This window comes from Culex quinquefasciatus, chromosome 3 (genome assembly GCF_015732765.1).
Source record: "Culex quinquefasciatus strain JHB chromosome 3, VPISU_Cqui_1.0_pri_paternal, whole genome shotgun sequence".
Classification (NCBI taxonomy): Eukaryota; Metazoa; Arthropoda; class Insecta; order Diptera; family Culicidae; genus Culex; species Culex quinquefasciatus.
This window is the reverse complement of record NC_051863.1, coordinates 131,632,476-131,644,461: the sequence shown is the minus strand read 5'-3', so window position 1 is coordinate 131,644,461 and position 11,986 is coordinate 131,632,476. Positions and strand designations below refer to the sequence as shown.

The following is an 11,986-nucleotide window of genomic DNA, read 5'->3' as shown; positions in this document are numbered from 1 at the left end:
TTAACGTGAAACACCTTCCCGTGGTCATCTCGTATCAGGTAGATGTGCTTATCGGACGTGCTGTTAGGCAGCGCGATCTGGCCCGAAAAGTTTGAAAACAGATGCTTAGCTTCATACACCTCCTGACCGGGTTCATGGTCTTCATGGTCCTCCGTGTCAGACTCACTATCGGAAACGATCAAGTCTTCCCAGTTCCGGTCCCCGAGGGCATGTACACTAAACTCGAAAGATTGTTCAGCCTGCAAGAGGCCAAGCTTGCCCAAGACCTCAGATGCCCTCCCCTCAGCACTGGTTAGTGCGGCTTTTATTTCAGCATCCGTCGGCAGTGTCGGTAGCACGGACTCGTTGGTCGGACCCGTGTGACCAGGAATCGAAACTTAATACGGTTACGGTGCTGAATTTGATGCAGCATGTGAGCTCGCCGCAGCTTTTCGCCGATTTCCTTGAAAGTGAGGTTCGTCTGGGTATGGTTCATTGTCGTCATCGATCGAAGATTCCGGAATGTCGCCTCGACGTCCTGACTGCCGAAACACCTCACTAAGAATTCCTCGGGTCGGCCACGATCGCGGCAGTCTCTTGCTGCCAGCACAAGGCTGTGAGCATTTATCTCAAGACAAGCGTACGTGTTTGCTGTCACACATTGGAAGCTGCTTGTTCTATTCTTCAATGTCCAGTTCCTCCACGCCCGCATGAAAAACAACGCCTCCCTGTGGAAATAAACGGTGTTTAATTTAAACCCAACAATTGTGCCATAGATTAACTGTACCAGAGCATTGAGATGGCTTCAATCGGCGCCAACGATACATCAGTATATGCTCGGTATATAGCGCTCATGTAGCGGAGCAGCACTACCGTGCCCTCGCTACCAGGCACATGTTCCTCCAACAGGTTGATAACGGCTTCCTCCATTACTTTTTCCGTAGGTCGAAAGCTCATGAGGTCGGTCGGGTGAAGATCACCGTACGTGAGACCGTGTTTGTCCTTCGAAACCTTATCCAACAGGGCATCGAGGTGGGTAACGCTAGCCACCGATGTACCAATCATTAACGCTCGTTTGCGATTGAACAACTTGCGCGCTAGTTTGTTCACTGTGTGCGTTATATCTTGGTACAGATAGGTGCGCTGAACAAGTTTCCAAAGAAATCTAACACCTAGCTCATCACACGGTACATCTGCCAATTGCATGATGCTGAGCATTGCCTTCAGGAGAGTTGGGTCCCCATCTGAAGCTATACCAAAAACGGTGATGCCATGCTTCTTCAGCAAGTCGATGGTGTGAAGCCAACGCTTGAGTACATCTGCATACGTAAAGCTGTTGTCCGTACCCATGTAGAACAGCACGTACGGGGCCGCATTTGGATCTAGAGGTACTGCTAGTTGAACGTATGCAGTGCTTGCCAGTCGGCAATTTTTCAACTTGTCAGCCATATCCTGCGCATTGCTGGCGTCAAAGTAGTTTCGTTTGGGAAGTCCCGTGTGGTCAAGCGGAGCTACTAGTCCAGTCAAAGTGTTTGTTCGCTCGTCGTACTGGGCACGCGGGGTAACTCTCGTCCCATCCTCCGCAAGCATCACCGTCAGCGGATAGCCGTTCTCGGTCAGGTAACGCTTCAGACCCGCCGCGTCGATCACCCCTGAAAAAATAGGAAGTTAATGAAGGTTTAAGATTAAACCAAACATTCTTACCATCTTTAATGTCCGTTGTATGTTTGTCCATGTGCCTTAGAAGGGTAGCTCGGCTTATGCCGGGAACATTCCCAACCATGAACTCATGATACTTCTTCCCAGCCATTATGTATCGATACAACGACATGTCCTTTTCTTCATCGGTGTAGTGTAACTTGCATGCACTCTTAAATGCGATGGTCTCATAGAGCTTAATCAGGTTATAAGCCTTGGAAGTTGCCACAGGACATTCGGCTGCACTGTCCCGTGGTTCTAGTTTCCCGACGTTTTGTTGTCACTCCTCAGAAAACGCCCACCCCGCAAGTGATGATGGTGACGGCTGCTACCTTCGCCGGCGTATTGATACTGATTGATCAAGTCTGCCACCGACTTTCTGCTCGGTTGACATACACCGCTACCAGCAGCTCCATCACCGCCAGCGCTAACAGGAGCTGTACCATCGTTACCGCTTTCCGCAGGTCCACCATCGCCACTGCTAACAACAGTTTCACCATCGACAATAGCAGCTTCACTACTGTCACCATCATTTGCAGCTTCCTCATTGCTACCGCTTCTCGAAGCTCCACCACTGCCATCGCCAACAACTGCTTCGTCAACGCTATCGTTTCTCGAAGCTACACTACTGCCACCGCCAACATCAGCTTCCTCAACGCTTCCACTGCCACCACCAACAGCGCGATCCCCGTGAGCGCCATCTCCATCGCTATCCGTGTCCTCTTCTGAACTTGCCAGTTCTTCTTCTCTTCTACGGACCACTCCCCGTAAATGTGTACGAACATGCTGGTAATAATTATTCGTAACCCAATTGCCACCAGAACGCTTGCACATGGGACGTGTTTTCTTGCATACTGCGCACGTAACACGTACTGTCGCTTGGTCCCCGGTGTTTGAAATGGTAAGCACTGGCAAGTCTACGAAGTAGTCGGGGTCGACTCCACATTCCTCGTGCTGACGGTAGTAGTTGGCCAACTTCTCTAGAAGCATTTTCTTCGAATCGTCAGCAATAGGATTTACTTGGTCTGTACCAATTTCTTGGCACCGTCTCGCTAGTTCCGGTGAGCCCTCGATGAATTGGCGTATCCCGTACTTTCGGATCAATTTGCCTACATTGTCGATCGAAACCTTTTCAGCGGCATGCACAGTGAATGTTGCCAGATCGTTCTGTTGCCGGCCAAACACATCGTACTTTGACCTTGTGAGCCCTCGGCTTACGGCATCATCGAAAATTTCGACACCACTCTTTCTGACATCATCTTCGATGAGTTTCGGCCATTCCACACTTGCCTCAGCGATGACTTGCGATGCTGACAGGTCGAACATATCCAGCAAGGCCATGACTCGATGCGGCACGAGACCGATCACCTTCTGGACACGTTTCCAGAACCGCTCCTTTATCTGCCCCCTTTCTTCGGCATTCATCCTTGCTGCTATTGTGATAGTCAGTACAACGGCACTATTTTAGTCTGCAAGGAAAGGAGAAAGACGTTTGGTTAGCAAAGGCAGGCAATAAAATGGCAAGTTTAAATGCATTATAATGCATCCGAACACATCGGATGCATCTTTTATGAGCCACCCCCTGATAAAAAGTCATAATTTTTTGAATAAATTTACTGTTTTCTCAAATTGAATTTATTTTACCAAATAATTATACTAAAATAGAATTTTGTTTCCAAGTCACGAGCTGTTTCCGCTCAAAAATCGTGGTTCATTGACGAATTGATAACGAACCAACACCGTATATACGCGAATCAAAATCACGATGAATGTGTTTAATAACAAACATCAATCGTGATGATTTGCTGGAGGGAGGAAATCTTGTTGTTTAGATTGCATCAGTTGCTAAGTAGTTGATCAGATTTTACGAGAGCAGTGGTTCTACTTTTTTACATTAACCCAATGTCCAAGAGTTGTAAATCAAACGAGGCTCTACCGAGATAAATAAATACGACGAGTGCTGAAAAAATCGAGTTTTGCAACGGTTTTTTGCAATTCTGAAAAAAAACATTAAATTAGTTTTTCAAAGAGGATAAAAATGATGTGTTAGCGTCCAAGAGTATCATCTTACTTGTTTTTTCCAACTCAGTAACACTTTTCAGTACTCAAAACAATGCTGAAAAGTTGATTAGTTTCACAATGGAACTGTGAAAAACAAAATTAAAGGCTAATCCAAATTTGAAATCGAAAAGTACTCTAACGAATTCTTGATAAAATGCACCGTTATGGAGTTATAGTCACCTTTTGGTTATAATTTTCGTAAATTTTTATTTTTTATTTTTTTTAGAATAATGAATTATGCAGAATAATGCAAAAAAAAATCAGTAGAAACCACAACAAAACTGTGGGTTGTTAAAGTGGATGGTTTGTTTTTGTTCCTTCATGTAATAAAAACAATTTCCATTTTTTTAATTTGTAATAAATGAAAATCTAGGAAAATTCTGCACATGCCTTTTCACCTTTTAAAAAAATAGCTTTCATTTAAAATAATTAAATTATTTTTATTGAAATGTCCAGCAAACTTCACAAAATATTTTATTTTTAACATTGAAAATCGAACCAATAGTTTCGCCAGTTGAAAATTCCAGACTTATTGGTTGTCTCTAACAAAAAAATACTTTTATCGATTCGAATTATGTGGAAAGTTGTATCTCAAAATTGTAGGACATATCTTAGCTTTAAAAAAATAGTTGTTTTTTGTTTCAAAAAGTATTTTCAAAATGCAAAGTGGCTATGATTTGAGAACGGTACTTTTATAACAAAAATTAGTTACTTTTCGTTTTTTTATTATTTTTTTTTTCAATTTTTTTTTTTGCTGTCTACCAGATAGAGGATTTGCATTTTTGTGTCAGATTATTTTAATATTTTTTCCAAACGGACTGAGAAAAATAAATTAATGCGTGGTTGGAAAAAATAATAATTGAGTTTGTAGAATAATATTTGATTTCTATCAGATTTAAAAGTCAATTTTGTTCAAAAAACCGTCGCATAAATAGGAGATTCTAAGAGAATATTTTGAAGGAGGTATTTGAAAATCTTTAACCAGTGAAAATGTTTTCCAAAGTTTAATGAACTCCAACCACCCTTGTTTAAAAATCTCCCGGAAATTAAAAATTATTTTTATATAAACTAATGGAATCAAAACGCGCATCTAGTTTGAAGCCTATAGTGTAATTCCTTTTGCTGCGATACTTTATTAGATATCATATTTGTTTGCCAAAATTTGATCAGATGATTCAAGCAAAACGAAAACGAAACTATTGGCACTACGCCCCCCGGGGCATGGCCTTCCTCTAACGTGGGATTTCTGCTCCAGCGCCTCTGACGAGACAGGAGAAACCGGGACCGACGTTTTACTTCACCATCCGATAGAAGCTCAGTGGATAAGGCGGGAATCGAACCCGCGTCTCATAGCATTATCGGGATCGGCAGCCGAAGATGGCCAAAAAAAAGTGTGCCATGGCATGACAGTTACAATTTTTTTTCTAATGGTTGTAGGTACCACTGCGAGATTTTGACGTTTCGGGTGAGCACCATTCGTAAAGCCATCTTCGCCTGAAAATCTGGATAGATAGAAGAAAAAACGATTTTGCAGTGATATTCTTCAAACAAATCGAAACAACTCCTTTTTTTATCAGCCACACCTTTGTTGGTTGTTGTCGTATAATATATCTACACCTTGTCATATTTCGTTTATTTAGTTCAGTGTGCTCCACTTTCGTCGAATATATAATGTTTCATTTTTGTGGTTGTTTTTTTTAATGAGCTGCGGAATGGGATTATATTTCGTTTTGTAGTTTGTAGTATAACCAGTTGGTAGTTTGCTTAGTACTTAACAATGATCAACGATGTACTTTTTGTTGTTTTAAAGTGAGTTTTTGTTTATTATTCTGTTTTGGTTTATTTGCGTTTGCTTCTTCTTCTTTTACGATTAAGGTCGATTAAATGTGTGTGTTTTTTTTGTGTGTGATTTCGTCTTTTAGTTTCCCAATAATACTTCCGATTTTTATTGATGAGTATTTATTTGTTAGTACAATAGTAATAAAATTCGCATAATGTAGTTTTTCCATCAAGGATGCTTTACTTTCCTCTTCTCTTTCTGACAGTGTGCTTTATTAGATGCGTTTAGGATGGACTTGTGAATACTGAATAGTTTCATTTTCATATTTTTTACGCAATATTCATGTTTTGTTTTATTCGGGTTTTACTTCATAGTTTTTCGTATAGAACAAGATGTAGAGAAGGGTTTAAGACTACAAGCTTTTGAGCTGTAAAATTTACCTAAATGTTTGATTTTGTCTTGAGTGTAAACGAGTTAAAAGTGTTTTAAAAAGTAGACCAAATTTGTCGTTTTATTTTTTTCTTTGCTTCTCGATGGCAAAACTGTGGGGTATATCGATGACTGTTTGTTTTCTTGTTTCACTGTTTTGAGTTTGAGCTTTGGGAAAACACAAATGGAAAAATCGTTACAAATTCGTCCTGTATATCAAAGGTGAAATCATTGTGCGAAATTTGCTTGGTTCCTAGTTGGTTCATTTTGGGTTATCACCGGATGCTTGTAGTAGACGGGGGAGACGGTTACTTGGCGGTGGATCCACTACACAGTTTTCAGTTTCGAGTTTTGTATCAAGTTTTGTTACGATGTGCCTATTGTTCTAATGAGCGTTTGTGTAATTCGACTTTGATTCCGACAACAAAATTATAGGAAATATTTCATTAAAAAGTGTATCCGCCCAAGCCTTACAGAAATACCAATTGTAGAAATTTTTAGAAAAAAATGTTAAAATATAAATAATGTTTATCAAACAATCATACAGCTCTATTTGAAAATAGAATTGGTAAAACGGGGACTTTTACCCTTTCCAAAAAAAAATTTAAAATAAAGAAGTAAAAATATCAATTGGATTCTTTTCTTTGGACATAGAGAAAGTACTTATTAATTTTGTAACTTTGTAAGATTTGTAACTTCGTAAGTACTTTCTCTATGGCCAATGAAGAGGCCAGTTCGCATCATAAGTTCGTCCATATAGAACTTTACACCATTTTTGCAGCTGTCCATACAAAAATGATATCAAATTATTCGAAGTACCTATTTCGGGAACGGTTTTGTGATCGATTTGGTGTCTTCGGTAAAGTTGTAGGTATTGAAGAGAAAAGTTCTGGAAAAACCGTTTTTTATATCTCTTTTTAAAACAATAAAAAAAATTCGTTAAATACCATTTTTAGCAATGTTTGATCTTTGGAATTATTATATTATCAAAAATGCCATCTTCTGTTCCTTAACACTAGATGGTCAACATTCATTTGTGCAATGCTGCCATTTTTTCATCAAATCTAGAGTAAATTTTAAAAATTTCACTCGATTTTAGTTGTAAACGCTTTTTATGAGTTGTAACTGAACGTCAAAGTGCTGATTGTAGAGATCTACCGTGTAAATAATAGTATGAAGATGGGTACACGGGGTTTAGCGTGTAGACGTTGTGAGTGGTACGCGAGGAGCGGACGGTCGGAGAATAAAGAGAGTTGGAAACCATCGAAGTTTGGTATTGGGTGTTATTTATCCGATCTAAACTTGGTCTAGATCACAACATTTGGCGACGAGGTGAAAGTTAAGTATAATATTTATTAGAACTAAGAGTGAATTTGAGCATGTTTAATGTTTTGTTTCGCTATCTCGAGGGCCCGGTTTAATCAGCAATCCTGGAGCTGTCATTGATGGAAAGTACACGCTTTGCCAGTCTTACTCAATTTCAGATACATTTTAGTCTAGATACTCAAAATTGCATAGAATATTATTGTGAAACAGGCAATTCTAAAAAGCTATGAAGTGGTATTCAAATATTTTTGTTGTGAAAGGGGGATGTGCACGGATGTGCAAGTGACTTTTAGGAGAATTTCATCTCGGAGAAAATGTGGTTTGTTAAAGAATTTGGAGTAGTTTCAAATTTGAGATTTGTTAGTGATTTCTTTTTGGGGTAGAGCGTTGAAACGTAAGATAAGTGGTGCTGATGGTATGTTACGGTCCTGTTCAGAAACGAGGGGCCATGGGTGTCTCAAGCGTAAGTTTCTTATTCTCTTTTAAGTGAAGGGGGAGACTACGGTAACAATTAAGTAGATTCGGTTCTTCTCAATGATTGACATGTACAAACAAATGTGTGGGCTCACTGGAGTTGTTGATTAGCTTTTCAAGTGATTATAAAAATAATACAAGCATTATCCGCTGTACTAGTTTCGTTCAATATTAGGTAGAGTTCACTCTGGACATTTTGAATTGAATTGTAACCTGAGCGGTTAATTATATCTTTATTAAATTTCCATTAGGTCCTATCTGCATGAGAAACCATAGCATGTAGGTAGTTTTGAAAATATACTCATGATATTTTTGGTTTTACACCGTGAGGAAAAAAACATTTATTTGTCAGACACCGTGAGGTTTTTCGGTGCACATATTTTCAGGTTTACACCGTGAGGAAAAAGTAATATGTTTGTCAGACACCGTGAGGTTTTTCGGTGCAGATATTTTCGGTATTACACCGTGAGAAAAAAATATATATATATTTGTCGGACACCGTGAGGTTTTTCGGTGCAGATATTTTCGGTTTTACACCGTGAGGAAAAAACATATATTTTGTCAGACACCGTGAGGTTTTTCGGTGCAGATATTTTCGGTTTTACACCGTGAGGAAAAAAACATTTATTTGTCAGACACCGTGAGGTTTTTCGGTGCAGATATTTTCGGTTTTACACCGTGAGGAAAAAAACATTTATTTGTCAGACACCGTGAGGTTTTTCGGTGCAGATATTTTCGGTTTTACACCGTGAGGAAAAAGTGATATATTTGTCAGACACCGTGAGGTTTTTCGGTGCAGATATTTCCGGTTTTACACCGTGAGGAAAAAACATATATTTTATCAGACACCGTGAGGTTTTTCGGTGCAGATATTTTCGGTTTTACACCGTGAGGAAAAAGTGATATATTTGTCAGACACCGTGAGGTTTTTCGGTGCAGATATTTTCGGTTTTACACCGTGAGGAAAAAGTGATATATTTGTCAGACACCGTGAGGTTTTTCGGTGCAGATATTTTCGGTATTACACCGTGAGAAAAAGTATATATATATTTGTCAGACACCGTGAGGTTTTTCGGTGCAAATATTTTCGGTTTTACACCATGAGGAAAAACGTATATTTGTCAGACACCGTGAGGTTTTTCGGTGCACATATTTTCGGTTTTACACCGTGAGAAAAAATATATATTTGTCAGACACTGTGAGGTTTTTCGATGCTCAAAACTAAAAGATTTTACATTTTGAGGAAAATTATATATTTGTCCAATACCGTGAGGTTTTTCGGTGGACATATTTTTGGTTTTACACCGCGAGGAAAAAGTGATATATTTGTCAGACACCGTGAGGTTTTTCGGTGCTCAAAATCAAAATGGTTTTACTCTTTGAGAATAAGTATATATTCCCATCACTGTGAGAGTTTTCGGTTCACATATTTTCGGTTTTACAACGTGAGAAAAATATATATTTGTCAGACGCCCTGAGGGTTTTCGGCACCCAAGACCAAAAGGTTTTACACATTGAAAAAAATATGTTTGTCCAACACCGTGAGGTTTTTCGGTGCTCAGAACTAAAAGATTTTACGATTTGAGAAAAATGATATATCTGTCCTACATCGTGAAGTTGTCGGTATACATGATTTTGGTTTTACACCATGAGTAAAAAAAATTATATATATTACTCAGACACCGTGAGGTTTTTCGGTGCCCAAAAAAAAAAAAAGGGTTTTACACTTTGAGATAAAATTATAGGTTTCTCGGTGCGCGAAACCAAAAGGGGTTACACTTTGAGAAGAGTTATATTTGCCCATCAACGTGAGGTTTTTCGGATGACATATTTTCGGTTTTACACCGTAAGGATAAATGATATATTCGTTAGACACCGTGAAAAACTTCACGCTCACTGCTCAACTGCTCAAAACTAAATGGTTCTACCGTTTTGAGGAAAATAATATATTTGTCCAACACCTTGAGGTATTTGTTGGTGCACATGTTATCGGATTTAGACCGTTGGAAAAATTATACGTTTGCCCAACACCGTGAGGTGTTCGGTGGAAATATTTTCGTAATAATCAACAAAAGTAATTGGAAAACTGTGGAGGGTACATCAAGAGTCCATCAAGAGGATAATGTATCAAGTAGTGTGTTAGGAGAAAGTGTAGTACAGAGTTACTGTTAAACAAATTGGGTTAAAAGAGGGTTGTACGGTTTAGTAGATCTCGATAAATTGCAGGATGAAATAGTGTCATGGTGCATGTTTCTGAAATACGTGCTGCAGTTAAGAAATTTATTGGTTAAGTTTAGAAATATATACTATGTCATGTTCAACGAGGGTTAAATTTAATCATCGGAAATTGTTAAACCAATGTTGATTGTTTGAACATTGAATTGTGATAGGTGCCGCATGATCCATGTCTGTTTAATTTAGAAGAACAACTAAATATAGTATTTTATTTTGTATAGTTATGGAAGAGAGGTATGTCAGCATTGATGTATTAACAGTTTTGTAGAGAACACTGTGATCTTTGAAAAAAAAGGTTTATACGAGAAATACGTATAGTTTTTTAGAAATTGAACAACTGATACGTTGAGATTAACTTAGAGAGAACTTTCAAGAAGGTTGTACTTTTGAAATTGGTTAAGTTTAATTTCTTCTCCATAGAAAAAGGAGGAGACGAGAGGATAAACATAGTTACTGAAGGTTTTCCGTGATCCAGTGATCCAACTGGATCACTGAAGCACATCTGTGACCAACGAGGAAGACAAAATAGATTCTTCAATTCTTCAGTGAAGACAAAAGAGAAGTACAATGAGTTAGGTTAAATACATGGAAATATAAAAGATTCTCTTTTTCAGGCACGCTAGCAATAGAGGTAAAGGATCACCGGATGACCTGGGAGTTTGAATTAACTGGAACATAATTAAGGGTACGGAGTGGCCGGTATCTTGTTCTAGATGTTAGCTGCGGTTGAGCTGCCTGTTTTGAGATATAGATGTCGCTTTCAAGTACTAGTACTAATTTATCATAGTAAGAGCAATAAGTCTGGATAGTCTTGACAGCTTCAATATTGGCTATTAACGTTCTTTGTAATTCAAAATTTGTATTGTAATTTAAATTCTATTTTGTAGAAAGGGAGGAATGTAGAGATCTACCGTGTAAATAATAGTATGAAGATGGGTACACGGGGTTTAGCGTGTAGACGTTGTGAGTGGTACGCGAGGAGCGGACGGTCGGAGAATAAAGAGAGTTGGAAACCATCGAAGTTTGGTATTGGGTGTTATTTATCCGATCTAAACTTGGTCTAGATCACAACACTGATATGGAAACATTAGAGGCACGATTTAATTATATGCTGTTCCCCTACTTCAGCGATTCTCGGGCCTACTTGATTTACATGGTAGGGGGTACCAGCCTAGAAGAAGGTTGAGAATCGCTGCCCTACTTTGTTCTAGTAATCGGAAGGAAATCCAGTTTTATAACTTATCAGCTAGTGCATCAAAAAGTAATTTTTAATTTTTGATTCTGTTTTTATTCGTAGAGAAAAGTAGGCTGTTTCGTCGTTCAAAAAATGACAAGTAAAAAGGAGTAGTTACAAGACGGAATTGCAAAAATGTCATTTTCGATTTTAAAATTTAAAAAATATTGTCCTAGTTTCTGATACTTTCTTATTTGAATTTTTCTGTTTTTTTTTAATCTCAGGGGCTTTATCTTAGCAATAGTTAGTCTAATCTTCAATGCTCTTGAAGCAAAATCATAGATTGAGTCTCAATCTTTAAAATAAAACTTTTTGGTTGGGCGTGACTTCAACAAGTGAAACAGGTTACTTTTTTCAGTCATTGGTCAAACCGTTCATTTTTTGAACTTCTGTCAAATTTGATATAAGAATTGGCAGCACTGAAAAAACAATTCTGACAGTCAGCCAAACGATAACATTTTGTCATCTAAAATGTATCCAATGATATATTAGGCCGTTGCAAATATTTTTTGAAGTTTATGTCCCTCGACTCTGACTAAAGTCAAGGGGGGGGGAGGGGGTGGCAAAAAAATAAAAAAGTAAAAAAAATGAAATTACGGGCCATGGTTTCAACATTTTAATGAGAAAAGTGTTTTAAAATGCATTATACACCTGTCCAGTTGTTTTGCCATCATAAGTTTCCAAAATATCTAGGGGAAATAAACCCATTTTAAGCATAATAAGCGGTCTTGCTTGAATCATGCTGGATAATCTGGAGTGTTCCTTGAAAT

General features: G+C 38.4%; 1 protein-coding gene across 1 annotated transcript; it reads right to left on the bottom strand.

Moving 5' to 3' along the window:
• Nucleotides 1-304: 304 nt before the first annotated feature.
• Nucleotides 305-3,102, bottom strand: LOC119769250. The gene is made up of 4 exons (XM_038261185.1): nucleotides 1,980-3,102; nucleotides 1,684-1,935; nucleotides 767-1,631; nucleotides 305-707 (listed from the first exon to the last, which is right to left on the bottom strand). The coding sequence occupies exons 1-4, from the start codon at nucleotides 3,100-3,102 to the stop codon at nucleotides 305-307; spliced, it is 2,643 nt and encodes an 880-aa protein (XP_038117113.1).
• Nucleotides 3,103-11,986: the final 8,884 nt, after the last annotated feature.

Coding starts and splice junctions, on each gene's coding strand:
- LOC119769250 (XM_038261185.1), bottom strand. CDS start 3,102: ATGAATGCCGAAGAAAGGGGGCAGATAAAGGAGCGGTTCTGGAAACGT. Junction 1,936..1,979: donor TCACCATCATCACTTGCGGG/GTGGGCGTTTTC, acceptor TCGGGAAACTAG/AACCACGGGACAGTGCAGCC. Junction 708..766: donor GAAGCCATCTCAATGCTCTG/GTACAGTTAATC, acceptor TTATTTCCACAG/GGAGGCGTTGTTTTTCATGC.